The sequence below is a fragment of the Bubalus kerabau genome, chromosome 12, assembly GCF_029407905.1.
Source record: "Bubalus kerabau isolate K-KA32 ecotype Philippines breed swamp buffalo chromosome 12, PCC_UOA_SB_1v2, whole genome shotgun sequence".
NCBI classification, from domain to species: domain Eukaryota; kingdom Metazoa; phylum Chordata; class Mammalia; order Artiodactyla; family Bovidae; genus Bubalus; species Bubalus kerabau.
In genome coordinates this window covers 21,703,474-21,724,235 of record NC_073635.1, presented here as the reverse complement: position 1 = coordinate 21,724,235, position 20,762 = coordinate 21,703,474, and the positions used below count along the sequence as shown (strand labels likewise).

At 43.0% G+C, this 20,762-nt stretch overlaps 1 protein-coding gene across 3 annotated transcripts in view; it reads right to left on the bottom strand.

The window, feature by feature from the left end:
- Positions 1–20,762, bottom strand: part of WDFY2 (WD repeat and FYVE domain containing 2) — a 183,160-nt gene that overhangs the window by 137,326 nt on the left and 25,072 nt on the right. For 2 of the 3 annotated variants that reach the window (XR_008700923.1, XM_055542219.1), the window contains exon 2: positions 18,006–18,195. The exons of the other annotated variant lie outside the window; for it this stretch is intronic. Coding sequence is in view for 1 of the 2 variants with exons in the window: in XM_055542219.1 (XP_055398194.1) it covers positions 18,006–18,160 (155 nt within the window). In the remaining variant the exon portion in view is untranslated. The remainder of the gene's footprint in view (positions 1–18,005; positions 18,196–20,762) is intronic. 3 annotated transcript variants of the gene reach the window in all.

Sequence of the window (20,762 nt, the reverse complement as noted above, 5' to 3'; positions counted from 1 at the left end):
GCCTACACAATCCATTTGGTGTGTGTCAGTTACTTCCCAGCCTAGAGAATCACTTAATCAGCTAACTTCATAGGCATTTTCCAAGACTGCTTCTCCATAGCTTAAAACTACAAATATGAATTTCAGAATTTCAACTTCAAAACCGAAGAATACATGAGAAATACTCTAGAGAAAGTCCTAATCTGATACACCAGGAAACTGTCAAGGCATGGTTTAAAACCATCAAAATGGATCACAGCAGGGACCTTCATCAGTCTAGTGGTTAAGAATCGCCTTCCAACACAGGGGGTGCAGGTTCTATCCCTGGCAGAGGAACTCAGATTGCAGTCAAAATGTTTAAAAAAAAAAAAAAATCACAGTTATAAACAGAAAAGTTCCACTGGGCACACACTTTTGAAGAGGGCTAAACCCTGCAAAGAATTTATCCTGCTGCTCTATTTCTAGTGATGAGCCTATTTTTAAAATGCTGGTCAGTCAGTTTCTTAGGTCCTTTTTAGACATTACAAAGCCTCAAAGAAGAAAATTCCATTCAGTTAAATCATGACAGAGTAAAGCAGGCACGTGCCCTTCATCTGGTCCATCAAGTAAGGTCATCCTGTCTCCTCTTCTCCATCCACAAGGAATGGAATTTAATCTTTGCCTTTTTGGTTATTGTTGTCTTCAGTAACGTGACAGGAGGCACTGAAGAGAGGAATGTGGAAACACCAAACTGTGAACCAAAACTTCACTGAAATAGAAATTGTTGTTAGGCCGGTTTCATTTTATTTTAGGTCCTGCCGCATTTTGCACATAAATTATGAAATGCAGTATACTTCATATACAAAATTAAACAAACTATCAACATCTACAATTTACAACAGCAACAACAACAACGATTTCACTGTCCATCAATATTAATGGTTGGAGCCACTGGAGAGGAGCCTTTGGAGCAGAGAAAGAGGAAGGAGCAATTTAATGAGCCTTGCATGTCAGAAGACGCTTCGTGTAACTCTGTCTTCCTTCCACAGAGCACGGCTGTCACAAGTACTTGTCAAGAACAAGAGAAGATCTGGGTTGTACTGTGGAAGAATTTTATGTTCTAAAGACAAACTCAGGTCTCATTCCATCACTTACTTAGGAGTTGGAGATTTTCAAGTGAAATTCTAGAATATTCTTTCCCCTTCAGCATCTGTCTCCCCGCAGACTCTCCCCAGAAGGCTGCTGGTGGGAGCAGGTCTGGGGTGGTGGCCAGGGGACTCTGGGCCCCCCAGCTAGGACTGAAGAATTCACTAATTCTTAGCAAGGTATGACAGTGCTGATCCAAAGGAAGGAACTGGCTGGAGGGCTAAGTGTTAAATGCTGCATCAGGTGAAAATTCCCTCCGTTGATACCAGTTTCCTTTCCGAAGTTCTGGCTGCACCTCACCCATGCGCTGTTAGCATTCTGCCCTCAGCCAGGGCTGGCCATACCCTGCCTGAGTTGCCTCGTCCTGGCTGAATTCCACAGGATTTTAGTTGGCCTTGATAATATTTGTGCTTAGCTCTCAAGTCCAGAGATACTTATCCTATAAGTGACTGACATTTTTGTACTGAAATTCTGAAGTCCTCCAAACTGAGGAATATTTTAAATGAATCTTACTGAAGAATAGGTACCAAACATGAGTGGCGGCTGCCATGGGGGTGGGTGGGGTAAAACAATTTTGCTTTGTATATCATAAATATCTTTGCCTTTTTTTTTTTTTAAGGACAGATGACTACTTTTAAGATAAACATACATTTTTTTCTTTTATTACATAAGTGAAAGTCACTCAGTTGTCTCCGACTCTTTGTGGCCCCATGGACTGTGGCCCGACACTTTCCTCTGTCCATGGGATTCTTCAGGCAAGAGTACTGGAGCGGGTTGCCATGCCCTCCTCCAGGGGATCTTCCCGACTCAGGGATCGAATCCAGGTCACCTCTCATTACCTCTGCCATCATCACCCAAATCAGTCATCATCACCTCTCCTACTGCGATCTGCCCCCAGCTTCTGTCCTCACTTAGCCCCACCCAGAACCTAGTTATCACTTACACAACAGCCGTTGATACTATTAAAACAAGTCAAATCTCGTCCCTCCTCTGCTCAAAGCTCTGCAATGGCTCCCATTTTACCACAGTTAAAAGTCAACATCTTCTCAATGGTCCACAATGCAATCTTTCACCCTTTGACAGTCCCCAGCCACATCTCTTAGCACTCTCCTTCCTGCCACACTGAAATTGAAAAGTGAAAGTGTTAGTTGCCCAGTCATGTCTGACTCTTTGCGACTGACTCGTAGCCTGCCAGGCTCCTCTGTCCATGGGATTCTCCAGGCAAGAGTACTGGAGTAGGTAGCCATTCCCTTCTCCAGGGGGTCTTCCCCATCCAGGGGTCAAACCCGGGTCTCCTGCATTGCAGGCAGATTCTTTACCATTTTTTACTCTCTGAGCCACCACTGACCTCTGCCCTAGGGCCTTTGCACCAACTGTTCCCTCTGCCAAGAAGACTCACTTCCAGATGGCCCCATGGCTAACCTCCTTATCTTTCCAGTCTTGATTCAAATACTGCCTTCTCAGTGAGGACCATCCTCACCATTCATTTATAAAAAAGTGGAAATAGCAACTCCCTCCCTGCCCCCACATCTGCATTCCCAGTCCTTTTATTCTGCTCTGGTTTTTTTTCCCCACAGTGCTTATCACTTTGCAACACTGTCTTTACTTACCTATTACGATCATTGTTTATTTCTCCCCCAAAATAGTATCCCCTCCCTAGAATAGTGCCTGATACAATCAAGAACTCAACTAATATTTGTTGAACACCAGTGGAATTAAAACAAGCAGAATGAAGGCGGCCTAAGGCCGCTGTTCAAGATCCCAGCGCATAAGATTCCTGCCACTCCCAGCAATGAATGGAACATGACAAGCAAATCAAGAGTCTTAAAAGTGTAAGAGTGATGGCTCATACCACAGTTCTTGGGAACAGAGAATAACAATCAGGCAAGGCCTGAAATACAGGGTTAGAGTATCTGGGATGAAATCTGAACTCTTGCTTTTAGCAAATTCATCCTATCAGAATCCAGCAGTAATCTGTCCACAGCTACCCCAAGAAAGGCCTGGAGTAGTCTCTGATTAAATGAATCAATTTCACTTCTGTTGGTGCCTCCCAACCTGATCCTTGCTCTAATCCTTCGTCCCTTATTACGCTATCTCAAAATGAGGTTCAGCCACTTCAAAGACTGCTCTTGAAAGGAATATGAGGTGACAGTGAGAGCATAGTCTTCTAATTATTTCTGTTTATTCTACCCCTTTATTTTAAAAGCATGGGGTGGGAGGTGAAAAAATTACTTCTCTACATTAAACAAGGGTCCATTCCTTTACAAAGAGTTGCCGATAAAATTGCCTGTTGTGGAAAGACAGAAATGATGACAAGATTGGGAGGACAGAAACCAGAGAATATCCTGAATTTCTAGAGGGGATGAGAAATAAGATAGCTTCCAAATGTCTGCAGGATGTGCATTCTGACCTGTGGCATGCTGGAGAGAGGAGCGGCTTCACCGATGAGACTAGATGAGTTCTGAAGATTAAAAGAGGCTTCACTGATGAGACTAGATGAGTTCTGAAGATTAAACCACAGGGACTTCCCTGGCAATGCAGTGGTTAAGACTGTGCTGCTAATGCAGGGGGCACAGGTTTGATCCCTGGTCAGGGAACTAAGATCCCACATGCCATGCAGCACAGTCCAAAGATAAAACATAAAGTAAAATAACTTTTTAAAGAAAAGATTAAACCACGAATACCTATTGAGAGGTTACTGTGTAAAAAAAAAAAAAAAAAAAAATCTACAACCAAGGAAAGTAACAGGTGGTTACTGAAAAATGGGTGGAAAGACTTTTAAAAATATCCTGAATTCTTAGGCAGAATTCTAGGAGCTTGAATTAACTCACTGAATCTTCATGAAGACCCCCATGGATTAGATGCTATAATCATACCCATTTTACAGATGAGGAAAGTAAGGCCAGTGTGCTTTCGCCTTCCAGTCATTCTCCCTGCTCCCCACCAACCCCATCCACCCCCTGACCCTTCCATCTTTCTAGTATAGCTCTGACTTACACTATCCATTCACCTGGCTCGCCCAGGACTATCCTGGTGTATGCCTGTGGTCCTGGCCTAAAAAAACTACTAACCTTTTCTTTTTTTCAATTGTAAGGAAAACATACAACATGCTGTGGGATGGGAGAGGGGAGGGAGGCTCAAGACAGAGGGGATCTATATACACAATTACAGATTCCAGTTGCCACATACTGCAGAAACCAACACAACATTGTAAAGCAATTATCTTCCAATTAAAAAAAATTTTTTTAATTTACCATCTTAACTATTTTTAAGTGTACCCTTACTTTTAAAAGTGTTGCAATTTAGAGACTTCCCTGGCAGTTCAGTGGCTAGGATTATGAGCTTTAATGAGGGTGCAGGTTCAATCCCTGGTTGGGGAACTAAGATCCCCCAAGCGGTGCTGTTGGCCGGAAGTGTTGCAATTTGGATCACTTTTCTCTACTTTAACTTCTCTGCTGTAACTGGTTACCTCAGTGCCTCTGTGAGCTTTGGAAGAATGGTATGTCCTGTGTTTTTATGCTCACAGCCCAGCACAGTACTAAGCATATTGTTCACAATGTTTAGTAAATGAACAAATGAATGAACGTTACTCTAAAATTCCTACTGGTTAATTTTCATGATACTGACTTCCCCCAGGTTTAGAATTTAAAACTTGGAAGCTTTCCAGGTGGCACTAGTGGTAAAGAACCTACCCGCCAGGAGACGTAAGAACTGTGGGTTCAATCCCCTGGGTTGGGAAGATCCCCTGGAGGAGGGAGAGGGGCATGACAACCCACTCCAGTATTCTTGCCTGGAGAATCCCATGGACAGAGGAGCCTGAAGGGCTACAGTCAGATACGACTGAAGTGACTTAGCATATACGTAGGGCAGCTTAGCTGCTGCACAGCTGTCTCTGGAACCAACCAGTGGTCTATAGCTTTGGTCCCCAACCATTTTGGCACTAGGGACTGGTTTCAGTTCAGTTCAGTTCAGGGACTGGTTTAGTAGAAGACAATTTTCCCACAGCGGGGTGGTGTGGTGGTTTCAGGATGAAACCAGCGTGTTACACTCCTTGTGAACTTTATTTCTATTCTTATTACATCAGCTCCACCTCAGGTCATCAGGCATTAGATCCTGGAGGCCAGGAACCCCTGAGCTACAGGATACTGTAAATGTGTGCTTGTTGGCCAGGACAGAACAATCATTTACCCACCAGAGGGCTACCATGGGAGCAGTGGCTGCAAGACAGTGGGTGTGGGCTTATACAGATTTAGATAGATTCACAAGACTGAAATAAGGAGCAATAATTAAAATGCGGGGCTGGATGAAGCACAAGCTGGAATCAAGATTGCTATGAGAAATATCAATAACCTCAGATATGCAGATGACACCACCCTTATGGCAGAAAGTGAAGAGAAACTAAAGAGCCTCTTGATGAAAGTGAAAGAGGAGAGTGAAAAAGCTGGCTTAAAGTTCAACATTCAGAAAACTAAGATCATGGCATCTGGTCCCATCACTTCATGGCAAATAGATGGGGAAACAGTGGAAACAGTGTCAGACTTTATTTTGGGGGGCTCCAAAATCACTGCAGATGGTGACTGCAGCCATGAAACTAAAAGATGCCTGCTCCTTGGAAGAAAAGCTATGACCAACCTCGACAGCATATTAAAAAGCAGAGACATTCCTTTGCCGACTGTCGGCTACAAACTGGCACTTACCAAGAGCACTGCCAACGACTGAACTACAAAGGCATTTGCCATCTGCCTCTGCGGAGACTGAACCCCATGCTTTTAAAGCCACTGACCTTCAACAACCCCTGAGGGAGTTCAGGGTGGAGTGAGGCACTCTGTGCTACAGGGAATCTGGTAAGACAGGTCTTTAGATAGTTGGATGCTTTTAGGAACAGATTTTGTGACCTCAATCCTCTTATTTCCTCATATCTCAGTTCAGTTCAGTAACTCAATTGTGTCCAACTCTTTGCGACCCCATGGACTGCAGCACATCAGGCCTCCCTGTCCATCACCCACTCCTGGAGTTTACTCAAAATCATGTCCATTGAGTCGGTGATGCCATAAAATCATCTCATCCTCTGTTGTCCCCTTCTCCTCCTGCCCTCAATCTTTCCCAGCATCAGGGTCTTTCTCTTCAAATGAGTCAGATCTTCACATCAGGTGGCCAAAGTACTGGAGTTTCAGCTTCAGCATCAGTCCTTCCAATGAACAGTCCTGGGTGTTCATCCTAAAGATGGACTGGTTGGATCTCCTTGCAGTCCAAGGGACTCTCAAGAGTCTTCTCCAACACCACAGTTCAAAAGCATCAATTCTTCAGCACTTACCTTTCTTTATAGTCCAACTCCATACATGACTACTGGAAAAACCATAGCCTTGACTAGACGATCTCTGTTGACACAGTAATGTCTCTGTTTTTTAATATGCTGTCTAGGCTGGTCATAACTTTCCTGCCAAGGAGTAAGCATCTTTTAATTTCATGGCTCATATCTAGAGAAGCGCTAAATCCCTTTATGGTGACATCAGATCCTCATGACTAACAAAAAACCTTTCGTAAAATGAGTGCTTCATGGTATTAAACTCCCCCTTCACCAAAACCTTAATTATTGACTTTCCCCCGCTGCTGCTTTGGAGCAGTCTCTCAGAGCTATCTGAGATGCTGCCTCACTGGCTGAGTCTTCATTTTGCCCCAAATAAAACTTAACTCGCAACTCTCAAGTTGTATGTCTTTTTAGTAAACACACCAAAGCTATCGTTTTTCCAGTAGTCACATATAGATGTATGTATTGGACCATAAAGAAAGATGATGTTTTTGAAATGTGGTGTTGGAGAAGACTCTTGGGAGTCCTTGGACTGCAAGGAGATCAAACCAGTCAATCCTAAAGGAAATCAGTCCTGACTATGCATTGGAAGGACTTCTACTGAAGCTGAAGCTCCAATATTTTGGTCACGTGATGTGAAGAACTGACTCATTGGAAGAGACCGTGATGCTGGGAAAGATTAACGGCAGGAGGAGAAGGGGACGACAGAAGATGAGATGGTTGGATGGCATCACCGACTCAATGGACATGAGTTTGAGCAACCTCCGGGAGTTGGTGATGGACAGGGAAGCCTGGCGTGCTGCAGTCCATGGGGCCACAAAGAGTCGGACACGACTGAGTGACTGAGCGACTGAACTGAATTAAAACAAAGAAACTACCTAAAGAAGGGACTGGGAACTCAGAGAGGAATGTTAAGTGCTCCACTTAAACATCCTTTTACAATTCAAATACCATCTTCAAGGAGGCAAATACTACAAAAGCCCTACACAGCCAGCATGTGGCCTCCTGGAGTGGGGAGAAAGCACAGCATAAAAGTGTTTGGGGTTAATCCTACAGCTAGGGAAACAGGAAATAATAATGACGTACAATTTCAGTGCAATTTTATAAACCTAAAATGCACTGTTTTATATGAAGCTAAATAACCCATCATTCTCGTTCTCTCTCGCCACCCGCCCCGCCGCTGCTGCCACACTCTTAGCTTTCCACATCTAATTAAATTGAGCAAAAAGATAAAATTAAGAAAAAAGGATCAAGGGAAGTCTGTTTTTTTGTTGTTGATTTAAAAACAGAAAATTCTACTGTATTAGTAACTGGGGCAGTTTCATCATCATCATCATATTAATGTTGAAGCTCTTTTTTTTTTTCTTTTAACCCCTCCACCCAAGATTTTGAGTCACTAGTACCACGTAGTCACTCTAGAACTGATCTAATCTCTGTATTTTTTTCTAATAGCAATTGCCCTGCGTGCCTGAGGGAACACAAAAGGATGGGCCTGGCCACCATCACACCATGTACTTTAAAACTTTCACGCAGAGAGTTGAGGCAGCACCCACTTTATTATTTGCAACTCTGTTGAAGATATAAAGTCCACAGACCCTTCAATTCAAAGTAGTCTTAAATAAAACTGAGTCGCTCAATTGCATCCGACTCCGTGCGGGTGACCATGGACTGTAGCCCGCCAGGCTCCTCTGTCCATGGGATTTCCCAGGCAAGAATATTGGACTGGGTTGCCATTTCCTCCTCTGGAGAATCTCCCCAACCCAGGGATACAGCCCAGGCCTCCTACTTTGTAGGCAGATTCCTAACCATCTGAGCCACCAGGGAAGTCTCAATAATAATAAGATCCCTTTAATTCTTATACACTTAATGAAGAGAGTATTTTCATGCTATTAATTACTTGTACTGAACATGACCACCTCCCCTCCCCAACCTATCAAAGGCAACTGTCTGGCTCAGTGAGGCTTCTGTTAGGGCAGAATTGGAGTGGGCGGGGAGTGGGGCAAGGTAAGGGGCATAGGATTTCGCAGTAAGAATCCCAGGCTTTATTCTGAGAAAAGGTCCTTTTGTAAATCCCTTTAACTTCAGTAAACATACTAAAGCCAATGGGACTTGCTCATCGAGTTTTACATGGAAAGCAAGTTCTGGGGGAGTTCCCTGGCGGTGCAGTAGCTCAGCTGGTAAGGAATCCACCTCCAATACAGGAGACCTGGGTTTGATCCCTGGCTTGGGAAGATCCCCTGGAGAAGGGAAAAGCTACCCACTCCAGTATTCTGGCCTGGAGAATTCCATTGACTATCCCGCAGGGTTGCAAAGAGTCAGACATGACCACACGACTTTCACTTTTAGAGCTGCTCGCTTTCACTGCCCAGGTTCGATACCTGGTTGGGGAACTAAGCTCCCACAAGCCACATGACACAGTCAGGGGGCGGGGGGAGCGGGGAAGGAAGTTAGGATCTGACAGGATGAGGATAGGAGGGAGGCCTGGTACAGAGGGAAGTGGGAAAGAGGGGGAGCGGGAATCATGGAAGGAGGTGGGTAAGTGTGTCCCAACCTCCCCGCCTTGGCAGGTGAGAGGGCGGGGGTTTCTCTCTGCCTCTGTTTAGGATTCTGGGGAAAGACTGCCTCGCAGGCCACCCCACCAAACCAGGGTCAGTCAGCAAAGTCAACTTTGCTACAGCAAAGGCAAACAGAACAACGGCCAGCATTTAACTTTCACCTGACTTTTGTTTCCAGAAGACCCAGAAAATCCTGCCTGGGCGGATGCGGGATGGAAGTAAGATGCGGGTGGGGGTGGACAGAAGGCCACCAGAGCGCCTGGGAAGGTGGTGTCAGCCTGCTAGGCTGTGAGCTGGACGAAGGACATGGCAGAGACCCAGCGGGGAAACATGCCTGCAAGAGCCAAAGTGCAGCGGAGCCCGCCAAGAGCCCCACCAGGCGTGACGGAGCATGACAAGCAAAACAGGAGTTCCACCAGCAAGAGTTTTCAGCGGCCGACTCCAGGGAGGGACGCCACCCTCGGCCACCTCCAGCCCAGGTGATGGGCCAGGGCAGCTGCTCCAGGGCACAGCCAGAAAGGGTCCAGAGGTCACCAGGTGGGTCTCCACATCCCCTCCACCCCCCACCTCCACCTCACCAGATGCCATCTTGGAGAGAAATGCAGAGGGAGGGGAAATACAAGAATCAAAACACTTCACATGTCTCAAAGTGAGCCTTTACCTAAACGCTACTAAAATTGTTACATCACACTAACTGTAGTGGATTGAACCATGGTTAAGCTCCTCCCCCATTTCTGGACCAGGAGGGGGCTTGTAAGGGCGATTATTATAGACTATTAGAAACAAGGAACCATTCTCTCTGCCTGTGTGTATTGAAAGTCACCACTGTTTTTTCTCATCCTTATTTTGATCACCCACAATAGGATGTTGTTGTTGTTGTTCAGTCGCTCAGTCCTGTCCAACTCTTTGTGGCCCCATGGACTGCGGCACGCCAGGCTTCCCTGTCCTTTGCTATCTCCTGGAGCGTGCTCAAACTCATGTCCATTGAGTAGGTGATGCCATCCAACCATCTCATCCTCTCCCGTCCCCTTCTCCTCCTGCCTTCAATCTTTCCCAGCATCAGGGTCTTTTCTAATGAGTCAGGTCTTTGCATTAGGTGGCCAAAGTATTGGAGCTTCAGCTTCAGCAGCAGTCCTTTCAATGAACACTCAGGACTGATTTCCTTTACGACTGACTGGTTTGATCTCCTTGCAGTCCAAGGGACTCTCAAGAGTCTTCAACCCCACAGTTCAAAAGCATCAGCTTCCTTTATGGTCCAACTCTCACATTCTATGGAAAAACCATAGAATGAATGGTTTTGAAATTTTTGTTTAATGAATTTTTAAATGAAATTTTAAAATGGTTTGTTTAATGAAAACAGTCCCCAATCCTATTTGAGGGAACTGAGCTCCTTATTTAATTTTGGAAGGGCCAGAAGGAGAATCTCTACTAAAGCAAACTCTCTGCTGGAGTTCTTTCTTTGCCTGCTTTTGGAAAAAGTGGGTCTTCTGAGGAAGGAAGGAACTGACAGGGTTGAGAGAGAGAATGAATGTCAGCAAGACAAAGCGTAGTAACGTTTGCTTTTGCGCGCTTGGAGCTCTGCTGCTCACCATCCCAGGTCATGTTTTGAGAGGCCAAAGGCATCACTTATTTTGTTTGCTTCTCTAGTCTGATGGAAGGTGCAGACATTCCAGCAGTCTAGATGACAGGAACGGGGCACAGCTCCTTCCTTTCCACCATGCCCTCTCCTAGGATCACAGTGGCCACGGGCTGGGAGGAACCTTCCTTGTTCTGCGCTGGCAAACCTCCCACCTTCTAGCACTGGGATGTTCTGTGTTCAGGGAAATTCCAGCAACATTCTGTGAGAATATGGGTTAATTAGTCACAGGCGGATGCAACATACTCACAGTGTGGGTTGGGCGTATGTCATGAATGACGGGGACAGACAGGCAGGTTCCTTTCATACAAGGCAGTCAGGTGGTGTTATGCTCCATTTCCACATCCATCGACCATGTCAAGATCCATTAATGATTTGTAAATCATGAAGCTCTTCAAATTATGAAGCTCTTCAAATTAGGGGCCAGGTGATTCCACTGACTATGTCCACTGATTTCTTCATTCACCCATCCACTTACATAGGCACTGAAGTAACCTTTTTTTTTTGTTTTAAAGTAATATTTATTTGGCTGCGCTGGGTCTGAGAGGTGGCACATGGGGTCTAGTTCCCTGACCAGGGATTGAACCCGGGGCCCCCTGTATTGGGAACGTTAAGTCCTAGCCCCTGAACCATCAGGGAAACCCCTCATTGAACTGACCTGACTGACGCACACTGTGGGACTACACGGTGATGCAACAAGATACAGCCCTTGCCCTCGGGAAGCCCGGAGGCCAGCAGCAGAGCACCGTGCTGCTGAGCCTTAGTTTATCATCAGTGCCACTGGTACCAGCTAGTCTTAGCAACAGGCCATCTGTTGGCCTAGAGCGCACTGCTAATGAGCCCAGCGTAATAAGGCACTGCAGCACACAGTGCCCGTGCTCAAGAAGAATCTTAATTATCTTTCATATCCTCTCTTCACTGATACTCTCAAGGAAGCGCTGCCAAAACGTAGCACTAAGCCCAAGTGCCCTGAGGACAAGACGAAATTCTGTTGAGTTCATGAAGTGCTTGTCACTTGAATTTAAGAGGCACCCCAAACTCTTACATCAGCTGAGGTATGACTGCTCTCTTCACGGGGGTTGGAGTGCTACGGTCAGTACAAAGACTGCTGAATAATGGCAGGAGACACTATCATTCAACAGAAACACACGGGCAGCTTCAGCCTTTACCATCCAATTTCCTTATCACAAAGAGCAAAGCACGTTTTCTATTTAACAACTAGAGAACTGAGAAAAATAAAACCAAGCAATCAGGCAAGTTAGCATGGAAAATGGAAGGCCTAGAAAGCTGGCCTACATCTCAAACTTATCAGGCTCTGAACACATTTCTTGAGATTTCTTAAGATTCAATCCACCATTCGATGAAAACAGCAGGAGGGATTTTCTGCCTCCTCTCAGATTCTAGGAGAAACGTTTGTCTTATCTTGCTCCATCCTGAGAAATTTAAGGATCTGAAAAGTCTGCTTATTTATGAGAAAACAGGATGGACTATGGGGAAAGGAAGGAAGAGTAGAAAGAAGAGGAACTCCATTTAGCTTCCTGGGTAAATGATGGACATCACAATAGTAAAGAACTCTAAGGGGGACTTCCCTGGTCGTCGAGTGGTTAAGACTACATGCTTCCACTGCAGGGGGCATGGGATCGATCCCTGGTTGGGGAACTAAGATCCCGCATGCCGTGGGACATGGCCAAAAAACAAAAATTGATGCCAAAAAAAATCCATGGTAAACAGAAAATTTTAAAAAATGAAAACATAAAAAGAACTCTGCCCTTGGACTTCAAGAGTATAGGGGGTTGTGGAAAAAGATGTCCTTTCTGTTAATGTAATGTACCTTCCCACTCAGCCAATAGCATAGCTAAAGAGTTCCTGTTATAAAATGCATCCCTGATACTATAAATAGGAATTTATTGTTATATAAATTAAAACCTAAGTTAGAGTTTTTTAAAAATACACCAAAAGCCTCACAGAAATTTCCTTTATAACAAACACTTTCTTCATAGAGTTAGAATGAGCAAAAGGAGGAGGATTTTCAAAATATTTATGAAAAATCAGCACAAAATCTTAAAGGTGCCTATCCACACATTGTTGGTGGGAACATAAACTGGTACACCACCACGTAAAACAGTACGGAGGTTCCTCAAAAAACTAGAAATAACTGCCATCTAATCCAGCAATCCCACTCCTGGGTGTACTACTGCTGCTGCTAAGTCGCTTCAGTCGTGTCCGACTCTGTGCGACCCCAGAGACGGCAGCCCACCAGGCTCCCCCGTCCCTGGGATTCTCCAGGCAAGAACACTGGAGTGGGCTGCCATTTCCTTCTCCAATGCAAGAAAGTGAAAAGTGAAAGGGAAGTTGCTCAGTCGTGTCCGACTCTTAGCAACCCCATGGACTGCAGCCTACCAGGCTCCTCCATCCATGGGATTTTCCAGGCAAGGGTACTGGAGTGGGGTGCCATTGCCTTCTCCAGAATAAAATGGAAACCATTAATTAAAAAAGATGCATGTATCCTCAATGTTCATAGCAGTATTATTTACAATTACCAACATATGGAAGCAACCTAAGTGTCTATCAACAGATGAATGGATAATGATGGTATACATACACCATGGAATACTACTCAGTCCTTAAAAAGAATGAACTGTTGCCATTTGCACCAACGGGGGTATACCTGGAGGTGAATGCTTAGTGAATTAAGTACACATAGAAAGACAAATACTGCATGTTATTACTCATATGTGAAATGTGAAAAATAAAATAAAAAATAGAAACAGACTCATAGAGAACAAACTAGTGGTTACGGAGAGGTGCCTGAGGGCAAAAGAGTCAGGAACGAAGAGGTACCAACTACTCTGTATAAAAGAAATAATCTACAAGGATATATTGTACAGCAGAGTGAATACTACCAATATTTTATAACATTAAATGGTATATAATTGATAAAAATTTTGAATCATGTTGTACACCTGATTTATACAATATTGAATATTATTCAATACAACACTGAAAATCAACTACATACAATATATTATATACAAAATTAACTAATAAGATATTGAAAATCAACTATACCTCAATTTTTTTAAAAAAGTACCTATTCCCAAACAAATCTTTTTATCTTAAGCAAATTTAGTGGAATGTGAAGTCAACAAATGCCTGTTGATTCAATATATATGGCAAGTCATTTCTTACACATTTCTTAAGATATCCATCTAGATTAACATAAATTACTTTATCCATTAAAACAAAAACATAAGTACGTGCCAGACACTGTTATAGAAGCTCATCTTATAGTTCCCCTATGAAGCGCTATAAGAGTCATCCGGGTGTTCCCAAAGCCCCCAATGCTCCTCCTCCCAAGCACATGGTAGGATGCTCTTCCCAGCTTCTTTAAATTTAGGCATGACCATGAGACTTGCTTTGACTGATGAGATGTTAAGTGGAAGTGAGGTGGATCACTTCTGGGAAGAGGTTTATAAAAGCCCGTGCAGGATCTGCCAAATCCCCGCCTCGATGCAGTGAGTGGCACTGCCCAAATTAGTGGGTGGAGGCTTTGTTGGCCGACCCAACTCTGTTTGCGGAGCCCACAGTGAAACGTGAAAGTGAAAGTCACTCAGTCCTGTCCAACTCTTTGCGACCCCGTGGACTATATACAGTCCATGGGATTCTCCAGGCCAGAATACTGGAGTGGGTAGCCTTTCCCTTCTCCAGGGGATCTTCCCAACCCAGGGATCAACAGCTCTCAATAGCCATGAACCATGAGTGAGAAATAAATCTTTGTGGCATAGGCCTCTGAGATTTGGAGGTTGGCTGTCACTGCAATATAATCTAGCCTATTCTGTCCTATACAAGGTAATTGAAAGATACATACTATGTCTTCTCCGATATTGTATCATTCAGGTTGTTCACTAATCCAGGCCGTTTTCTTCCTACCACATCGTTTGCCCCCTTCTGCTCCCCCATAACTTCCAGAAGACAAGCCATAAAAATCACTATTAGCATTTGAGCATTTTTATAGAATTTAAAATGCTTACATCCCTTTTTTTTTTAATCCTGCTTTAAAAAGTCACTCCTGGTTTTCAAAAAACGTAATTCATCCTTGCAAAATATGTACATACACACAAAAGTAATTCACTCTTGCAAAAAAATTCAAGTAATATCTACACATAGAAAGTCTACATATAAAAAGTGAAAAATCGTCAGACCTCTTACTCCAATTCTTTTGTATACATATATAGATTTATTTTAAAGGGAGAGGTATCACAAAAATAGTATACATGTTAAATACTTTATTACTTTTATAGTAATAATGGTTACTATTACTACTCAATAGTCCACAGACAACTTTTCATTGTATGGCCATCACATAATTTATTTAAACATGTCCCTACTGATGAACATCTTGGCTTGTTCCACATTTATATTTAATTGCAATGCCACAATTAACATCTTTGTAAAATCATGTCATTATCTCAAGAAGGGGTCCTGCTAAGTCAGCGGGTACGTACATTTCACATTTTGACAGATAACACCAAACTGCTCTCCGAAACAATGGTATCAATCTAACAGTACTGCCAATAGTACATAAAAGTGCTTTTTCTCCCCAGAATCTGGGTGCAACTGGTTATTATCAGTTTTTTTAAGTATTTGCCAAGCTGGGGATCAAAGATATAGTGATTCAGTATTTCTTTTCATTTGCATTGCTTTTTTTCCCAACTTTTTCAGACTATTTGCTTCAGAGAAATGGCTGCTTTTCCATATTTTTTCATTTTCTAATAAGGTGAATTTTTATTATTTACTTGTAGAAGCTTTTATCTATTATGAATATTAAGACTTTTTCATCTATACTGCAAATATTTTCTCTAAGCCTCCATTTATGGGTGCTTCAACACATTGATTTAAGTTAATATAATTAAACTTGTAAAAATTCCCCATTATAGTATCTGGGTTTCAAGATATAGTCCTTTACATTAATTCCAAGCTTAATAGATTAAACACAAGAACACTGCCACAAAGAATAAATTAATAAATGAATCCTCTATAAATCCACCTTGAACTTACTTTATCCTTTTAAATAAATGTGCATATGACCTTTCTGAGTGCTGATGCTTAAATAACATAAACCCACCCAGAAGCAACTAGCACAGCATCTAGTATGCAGTAGGCTTTCAATTAATGTTCATTTATTTTATTTTTCCTGAGTCTCATTAGTTTAGAGGCAAAATAATCCTCTTAAAATAATTTGAATTATTTTGAGAGGATTCCAACTGTGTTCAGAATTCCAATTGTGTTCAGCGTGCCAACCTGCCCCACCAAAAAACTGCATTTCCCAGCCTCGTGTACAGCTGGGGGCGGCAGTATGACACAGTTCTGGTTAATGAGATGCAAGCAGAAGTCACTGAACTGAGTTTCCAGGAAGCTCTTTGAAAGAGAACCGGCACAGCTGGTACATGCCTTTTTGCCATCTGCCCTCCTCCTCCTTCTTGCCTGGAAGGCAGACGCAATGCTGGCTGGAGAGCAGCCATCTTGAGACTTCGAAGTGACAAGATGACTAAAGATGGCCGAATGGAAAGGCAGAGGTCTGGGTCTTTGATGGCTTTGACCAATCCTGAAATGCCCACTTCTGGACTTCTCACATTAATAACAAGAGGAAAATAACCCCTTTATTTGTTTGAGACTATTAATGAGTCACGTTTTCTGTTATTTGCAGCAGGTTTTCTGTTAATACCCAAACTACATGTCATGGTGAAGCCAAATATCTTCATATAGATCTTAAAATACTCTCCATTTTCATGGCTCCAAAGGGTCTCCTGAAGAACAGCTATGCTGGTTTGAAGGGAAGTTCTCCACTCACACGTTTATTTAATTTTAAAAGGAGAAATCAAATCATTAAGCACTTCAAACAGAAGTCCAAGAGGACCCTTAAGGAGAAGTTGATAATCACCAACATATGGTGTCACCCTGTGCTAATCCTGGTGTTCAGTTACCCTTATCAGGACATCACACAGCTCATTCTAGTTGTGAAATAAAGTTTTAAGGACAAACAGCTTTCCAATGGGGGCGGAGGGGGGAATCATACATTGAAGATATTCTTAATAATTATACAAAACTGAATTTTAATTTTTGTCATTAGTAATTCTCAAGAATTTGGGTTCACTTGTAGTTTTAAGTGAAATCAAGAATTAAGAAAATATTCTGGAAGGTGCCCAGTGAAAATCCCACCACTCTCCAAGATCAGATTCTTCAACGTACTATATTTTACTAGATTAGGAAGGCAAAGAACAAGCTGAGGGAACTCAGCCACTCTGCTAAAGAACTGGTCCTATTTTTAGTCCGCTCACTTCAGCTAGCCAGCCCTCCAGCCCCAAGGAAGGAGCCAAAGGGCCAAGAGAAGAGCAGGTTCCGCCCCACACAGAGGTCCTCAGCAACATGGCTGTCGCTTCCGCCTGAGAAGGAAGGGGAGGAGGCAGACACACACCGCAGTCTCCAGGAGGCAGGGGACTCAGTCACCGCTTCCACCGGGAAAACCTTTCTTTTCTTTTTGTAAGATAATTTTATTTTTCACTGTCTTTTTTTAAATAATTTTATTTTACAGTATCTCCTTATCAGTTATCTGTTTAAAATACAGCACTGTGTACATGTCCATCCCAAACTCCCAGTCTATCCTTCCCACAACTATTCACCACTAATAACTGTAAGTTCATTCAAGAATCATTTTCTTTTCAAAAATACCCAATCTTCCCCCATCAAAGTGTCTTTCACATGACATTAAATATGCTTTAACTGAATTCTTCAACTATGAATAAGCTCCTTTCCTCAGATTAGCCACTGCCCAGTTTGGCTCTGCAATAAGAAGGAATATACCTCAGGCCACTGATCACTCTCTCTACCCTCTCTACCCGTAAGGGGAAGAGAAGATGAGGGAAGAGCGGGATTGGACACAAAAGAAAGTCCAAGGACAGTCTGTAAATGGTAGCGCAAAGAACATCATGAATATGGTCAGCCATACCTTTCCATGTTAACAAATGTCAATACTGCTTCCAAAGCCAGCCAGCCAGCCCCTACTCCCATTCAGTCCAATAGGCTGGTCAGTGATTATTTTAATTCCTTTACAGATGAACCGTATCACTTCTCAGAATTTAACACAATTTTTTAAATACCTATCTACAAACTCAGGCAGAGTATAAAAAAACATTTTGAAATGTAATATGCAAAACAGTAAAAAAAAAATTTTTTTTTACTTCAATTGTAAAAGTTGTTAATTTATAAATAAAGTTTCAATTATGTCAGCCAAGGTAAGAAGGCAGATTACAATATCCATGAGAATTTCAAAGCAGTATTTGTCACAAGTAATCAACCACAAAATAACTAGGAACTATCTAAAATGCATTTCAAACAAAAATACCTAAATTTGGTAATCCAGTTCCCTCCCAACCGGGAGGCAGGGCTGTTGACAGAGAAGCTGCACATGGAACAGGAAGAGCCCTGGATGAGGAACCAGAGCACGCGTTTCAATTCTCCCGGCTTCAACAGAGAAGTCAGCCGTCTAACGATGATCATTCTATTTAAAGATCTGTGAGTCTCAGTTTCCTTGCCTGTAAAAGGGCAATAAGGATACCAATATCAGGATGTTCTCAATAAGGGAAATTTATTCTCAGGTAATAAGCCAAGCAGCAGGGCTGCTCCAGGGTTGGTTCATTTGGTAGCTGGTTCTCTCCGTCTTTCTCTTCCATCATATTCAGCATCCAGCGTATTTTCAGGCTACCTCTGCTTGTAGTCTCGAAACTGCTAGAGCAGCTCCAAGTGGTCACATCCAGTCCAGACAAGTAGCAGAAAACCAGAGCTCATTTCTTCCCTGTGTGTGTGTGGAGCGAGGGGGGTGGGGGGAGGGGGGGAGGGATGTGGGGCTAAGGGGGAGGGGAAGGGAGGGAGGGAAGGAGGGTGGAGAAGGGAGGGGCCTTCTGCCAGCAGACCTTCCCTCTCACATCACTGGCCAGAAATGGGTCACATGCCTCTTTCTAAACCAATCCCTGGCAAAGGCAAGGAACTTCTCATAACAGGCTTAAACTGATCAAAATTTAGTTCGGAGTCACAGTGGGGTAGGGGTGAGCACCTGCGCAAAACTGGGGTTCCATCAGCAAGAAAAAATGAAGTAGACAACTAGGCAGATAATCAAATGTCAGGAATCCTGTACTTCACAAGTACTGTAGTAAGGATCAAGTGATAAAGCATGAAAAAACTGTACAGTATAACATGTTTTTTAAAAAATTATTCATTCAAGGAGAATGTTGTGTACTGAGGAAAAAGAGCTCCCCAAAATCTCACATGAAATATATTCACTCAAAATACAGGGTATTCTTTTTTAAAAAAGTCACTACACAGCAAACAATGACCACAGGGCTTCCCAGGTGACTCAGTAGTAAAGAACCTGCCTGCAAATGCAGGAAACAAGAGTTGCATCCCTGGATCAGTAAAATCCCCTTGAGAAGGAAATGGCAACCCCCTCTAGTATTCTTGCCTGGGAAATCCCATGGACAGAAGAGCCTGGCGGGCTACAGTTCATAGAGGGGCAAAAGAGTCCAACACAACTTAGCAACTAAACAACAACAAATAATGACCACCATTCAAATAATAAAATGTGAGGTCTTGAACTACTATGAATATATATACATATTCCAAATACCTGCAGATTGTCAATACAAAGCATCAGCAGTAGGTTTTACAGCCTATACATATATATACTTCTATAGTTAGTATTTTCTGAGCTCTTGCTGTGTACCAGGTACTACTCTAAGCACTAGGGATAACACAGCAAACAAAGCAAAATTCCTACCTTGTCCATACTTAACTACATAACTATTTCTTAACACAAGCATTCTTCATCATGAACATATGAAATTATCACAACATGAGTAATTGTAAATCAATTATAATGGCTTTAGCTTTTGTTGACTTCTCTTACTTTCCATACCACTCAAAACTAAAATCATGAATGTAGGGGGCGGAAATTGACAGGCTCTCAGCATTAAACCAGATTCCTCTTTGCTGCTCTTCTCCACTCATGAGTTCTGGATGAAGACCAAAAAGCAGAACCACACTTCAGCCATCATGTGTGAAAATGATACTTGCAAAGGGTAGAGGTAAAATGGCATTGATATATGTAGAATAAAAACAATTAAATACACACACAATGCAGACAACTGAAGAATCCAAAGAACAAACCTACAAAAGATATTTTCCATGACTGTTGTTCATTAAAAGCAGATTTGACATTATATACTTCTCTGGGAATCTTACAAGGATAGTTGGCCTTCCATATCTGTGGGTTCCACCCCCATGGGTTTCAACCAACCTTGGACTGGAAAAAAATTCCCCGAAAGTTCCAAAAAGCAAAACTGGAATTCGCCAATCACCAACAACTATTCACAGAGCATTTACATTGTATTAGGTATTGTAAGTAATCGGGATGATATGAACAGGTGCATGTGCATGGGTTACATGCAAATTCTATGCCATTTTTAAATATACATATTTATTTGGCCATGCCAGGTCTTACATGCAACATGTGGGGTCTTTAGTTGCAGCTTGTGGGATGTAGTTCCCTGACCAGGGATCAAACCCAGGCCCGGTGCATTGGAAGCGTGCAGTCTTAGCCATTGGACAGTCCCTCTGTGCCATTTATACAAGGGATTGAGCAGTCGCAGATTTTTGTATCCTCAAGGGTCCTCGAATCAATCCTTCTTGAATGCTGAGGGATAACTGTTAAGTTGTACACTTACACCAATCCTTGCTGCTAGTGCTGCTGTGCTAAGTCACTTCAGTCATGTCCAACTCTTTACAACCCTATGGACTGTAGCCCACCAGACTCCTCTGATCATGGGATTCTCTAGGCAAGAATACAGGAGTGGGTTGCTATGCCCTCCTCCAGGGGATCTTCCCGACTAGTGCCACCTGGGAAGCCCCACCAACCCTTACCAATCCTAATGTTCTTTTTTGGCACCTCACTCCAGTACTCTTGCCTGGGAAATCCCACAGACAGAAGAGCCTGGTGGGCTACAGTCCATGGGGCTGCAAAAGTCAGACACGACTTAGTGACTAAAACCATCACCACCATCACACATTTCCCCACCCTTATTCTAGCACGCACTTGCATCAACACACA